The 3,798-nt window shown below is 56.2% G+C and overlaps 1 protein-coding gene across 3 annotated transcripts in view; it reads left to right on the forward strand.

Annotated features, from left to right (window-relative positions):
• The first annotated feature begins 2,979 nt into the window (after positions 1-2,979).
• SPEF2 (sperm flagellar 2) overlaps positions 2,980-3,798 on the forward strand; it is a 176,564-nt gene continuing 175,745 nt past the window's right edge. For all 3 annotated transcript variants that reach the window (XM_068251235.1, XM_068251236.1, XM_068251237.1), the window contains exon 1: positions 2,980-3,146. In XM_068251235.1, coding sequence (XP_068107336.1) covers positions 3,089-3,146 — 58 coding nt within the window. In that variant the 5' untranslated portion in view covers positions 2,980-3,088. The remainder of the gene's footprint in view (positions 3,147-3,798) is intronic.

Genomic DNA, 3,798 nt, shown 5'->3' on the forward strand with positions numbered 1-3,798 from the left:
ATACGTGCAATCAAGTCGGCAGATATGCCCAGAAAATACGTGCAATCATGTCGGCAGATATGCCCAGAAAATACGTGCAATCATGTCGGCAGATTTGCGCAGAAAATACATGCAATCATGTGGCAGACCTGCCCAGAACATACACCTGCTAATATAAATAAAAAAACAAAAACATTTACTCACCTGCAGCAGCAGACCTCCTGTCCCAGCCTCCATCCGGCGCGCAGCTCCCATGGGTGGTTGGGTGGATAGGTAGCCTGGTGGGTGGGTGAGTGGGTGGGTGAGTGGGTTGGTAGCCTGGTGGGTGGGTAGGTAGCCTGGTTGGTAGGTAGCCTGGTGGGTGGGTTGGTAACTAGCCCGGTAGGTAGGTAGGTAGCCTGGTGGGTGGGTAGGTAGGTAGCCTGGTGGGTGGGTAGGTAGGTAGGTAGGTAGCCTGGTGGGTGGGTAGCCTGGTGGGTGGGTTGGTAACTAGCCCGGTAGGTAGCCGGGTGGGTGGTTAGGTAGGTAGCCTGGTGGGTGGGTAGGTAGGTAGCCTGGTGGGTGGGTGGGTGGGTAGGTAGGTAGCCAGGTGGGTGGGTAGCCGGGTGGGTGGGTAGGTAGCCTGGTGGGTGGGTTGGTAACTAGCCCGGTAGGTAGCCGGGTGGGTGGTTAGGTAGGTAGTCGGGTGGGTAGGTAGGTAGCCGGGTGGGTAGGTAGGTAGGAAGCCTGGTGGGTAGGTAGGAAGCCTGGTGGGTAGGTAGGAAGCCGGGTGGGTGGGTAGGTAGGAAGCCTGGTGGGTGGGTAGGTAGGAAGCCTGGTGGGTGGTTAGGTAGTCGGGTGGGTAGGTAGGTAGGAAGCCTGGTGGGTGGGTGGGTAGGTAGCCGGGTGGGTAGGTAGGTAGGAAGCCTGGTGGGTGGTTAGGTAGTCGGGTGGATAGGTAGGTAGGTAGGAAGCCTGGTGGGTGGGTAGGTAGCCGGGTGGGTAGGTGGTTAGGTAGCTGGGTGGGTAGGTGGTTAGGTAGCCGGGTGGGTGGGTAGGTAGTCGGGTGGGTGGTTAGGTAGGAAGCCTGGTGGGTGGGTAGGTAGCCGGGTGGGTAGGTAGGAAGCCTGGTGGGTAGGTAGGAAGCCTGGTGGGTGGGTAGGTAGCCGGGTGGGTGGGTAGGTAGTCGGGTGGGTGGTTAGGTAGGAAGCCTGGTGGGTGGGTAGGTAGCCGGGTGGGTAGGTAGGAAGCCTGGTGGGTAGGTAGGAAGCCTGGTGGGTGGGTAGGTAGCCGGGTGGGTAGGTAGGTAGGAAGCCTGGTGGGTGGTTAGGTAGTCGGGTGGGTAGGTAGGTAGGAAGCCTGGTGGGTGGGTAGGTAGCCGGGTGGGTAGGTGGTTAGGTAGCCGGGTGGGTAGGTAGCCTGGTGGGTGGGTAGGTAGCCGGGTGGGTGGTTAGGTAGGAAGCCTGGTGGGTGGGTAGGTAGGAAGCCTGGTGGGTAGGTAGGAAGCCTGGTGGGTGGGTAGGTAGCCGGGTGGGTAGGTAGGTAGGAAGCCTGGTGGGTGGTTAGGTAGTCGGGTGGGTAGGTAGGTAGGAAGCCTGGTGGGTGGGTAGGTAGCCGGGTGGGTAGGTGGTTAGGTAGCCGGGTGGGTAGGCAGGTAGCCCTTTTAGTAGCTATCCAGGACCGGGGCCAGACTCCTATCCTCCCTCCCTCCCTTCCTTCCTCACCTCGGAGGGCCCCCCTCCCGATATGCGCGGCGGGAGAGCGAGCGGGAAATACAGGAGGTCTTCTTCGGCTCTCCAGGCAGACGCTAGAGGGCTCCGCCGCTTGGTCTCCAATATGTCTCCAAGTTGGAGACATATTGGAGACCAAGCGGCGGAGCCCTCTAGCGCATGCCTGGAGACCCGGATTTGTCGCTCTCCCACCGCGCATACCGGGAGGGGGGATAGGAGTCGGGGCCCCCCGGGGGAAAAAATAATAAAAAATATATATATTAAAAAAAAAAAAATACTTAATGGGCCCCTGAAGAAAACGGAACTTCAGGGACCCTCGTGCGGCGGCACGGCCGTATGTCCGCCACTGGTAATATATCAATTTAAAGAGACACTGAAGCGAGAATAAATCTTGCTTCTTGTCTCATAGTTAGCAGGGGCATGTGTGCCCCTGCTAAAACGCCGCTATCCCGCGGCTAAAGGAGGGTCCCTGACCCCTCAACCAGCCCCCCCCCCCCCTGCAAAATCTACAACCAACTTGGTTGTAGATTTTGCTGCTGTTGAGGCAGGGCTAACGGCTGCAGCCCTGCCTCACAGCGCGTCTATCAGCGGCGCATCGCCGCCTCTCCCCGCCCCTCTCAGTGAAGGAAGACTGAGAGGGGCGGGGGAAAGGCGGAGATACGCGCTGACAGACGCGCGTGAGGCGGGGCTGCGGCGGTTAGCCCTGCCTCAATCCGGAAGAGATCCCCCGCTGCTCGGAGGGGATTTCGGGGGGTAAGGGACCCCCGTTTTGCTGCGGGATTGAGGCGTTTTAGCAGGGGCACACGTGCCCCTGCTGACTATGAGGTCTGAAGCGAGATTTATTCTCGCTTCAGACTCTCTTTAAAGGATGGGAATAAAGTTTAGAGTCAATCAAACGCATTTTTAATATAGAAATATATATATTTCTATAGAAAGAGGGACAAAGTCCTGAAAGAGGGACAAATGAGGGGGAAAGAGGGACAGGGCTCCCAAAAAGGGACGGTCCCTCCGGAAGAGGGACAGTTGGGAGCTATTGTAGTAATTTTATCTGCATATATGTGGACCAGTCAAATGCCATGGTGGCTGCGCTTGACAGGTCCATAAAGTGAAACAACAAATTACCATAGCACACATGCATCAACTCAGATATTTTTTCCTCAATTCTTTGACATCATAATTCTGAGCAGTAAGGTGATATCGTCGCATTGGCAGCCAGCCATCCAGCAGGCGGCGCTCGACTGCAGCCTGTCCTGTGCTGAGCAGCGCGGTCATGGTAACAGCTGCATGGCTACCGGTTGCTATGGTGACGGGACGCGGCCTGGCAGCTCCCGCTGTGATCGGTAGCTGGAAGGCAGGCGCCGCGATGATCCCGGGGTGAGAGGCTCTGTGACGGCGGAAACATGTCGGAAATCATCTGCCAGTGGCTGAACGAGGAGCTGCGGGTGTCCCGGCGTGTGGGTGAGTGACCGCCCCCCCTGTGCACGCTGCCTGCATGCTGCCCGGAGCTGAGCCGCTCATAGGACACAGCTGACTCGCTATGAATATATTAACTATAATAAAGTCTATTGGAGATCACATAGATGTTGCTCTTGTATGAATGAGAGGGCATTGCTGCAGTATGTGCTTTGGTTTGACTTCTGTAGGGTGCTCTCTATGTACAGAGTTGCCTGCTTCGTGTTTTATTATTTAGTAGTTGCAACAACAGCCAAAGTGGCACACATTCAAAAAAAAAGGTGTCCTGAAATGTGGAGCCTCGATCATACTATTGTCTTTAGGTGGCCATACACTGGTCGATTTGCCGTCAGATCGACCAACAGATAGAGATTTGATCAAAGAGGGATTGTATGGCTGCCTTTACTGCAAACAGATTGCGAATCGATTTCAGCATGAAACCGATCACAATCTGTGGAGCTGCCGCTGCCCCCCGCATATATTACCTGATCCGTCCGGCGCTAGTCACCTGGTCTCCACCGTCTCTTCTCCACGCTCTGCTCCAACTTCACTTCCTGTCCTGGGAAGTTTAAACAGTAGAGCGCACTCTACTTTTTAAACTTCCTGTCCGGACAGGCAGAAGTGAAGCCTGCCAGAACCCAACGGAGAAGGAGCAGCG

Source organism: Hyperolius riggenbachi, chromosome 1, assembly GCF_040937935.1.
Source record: "Hyperolius riggenbachi isolate aHypRig1 chromosome 1, aHypRig1.pri, whole genome shotgun sequence".
Taxonomy (NCBI): domain Eukaryota; kingdom Metazoa; phylum Chordata; class Amphibia; order Anura; family Hyperoliidae; genus Hyperolius; species Hyperolius riggenbachi.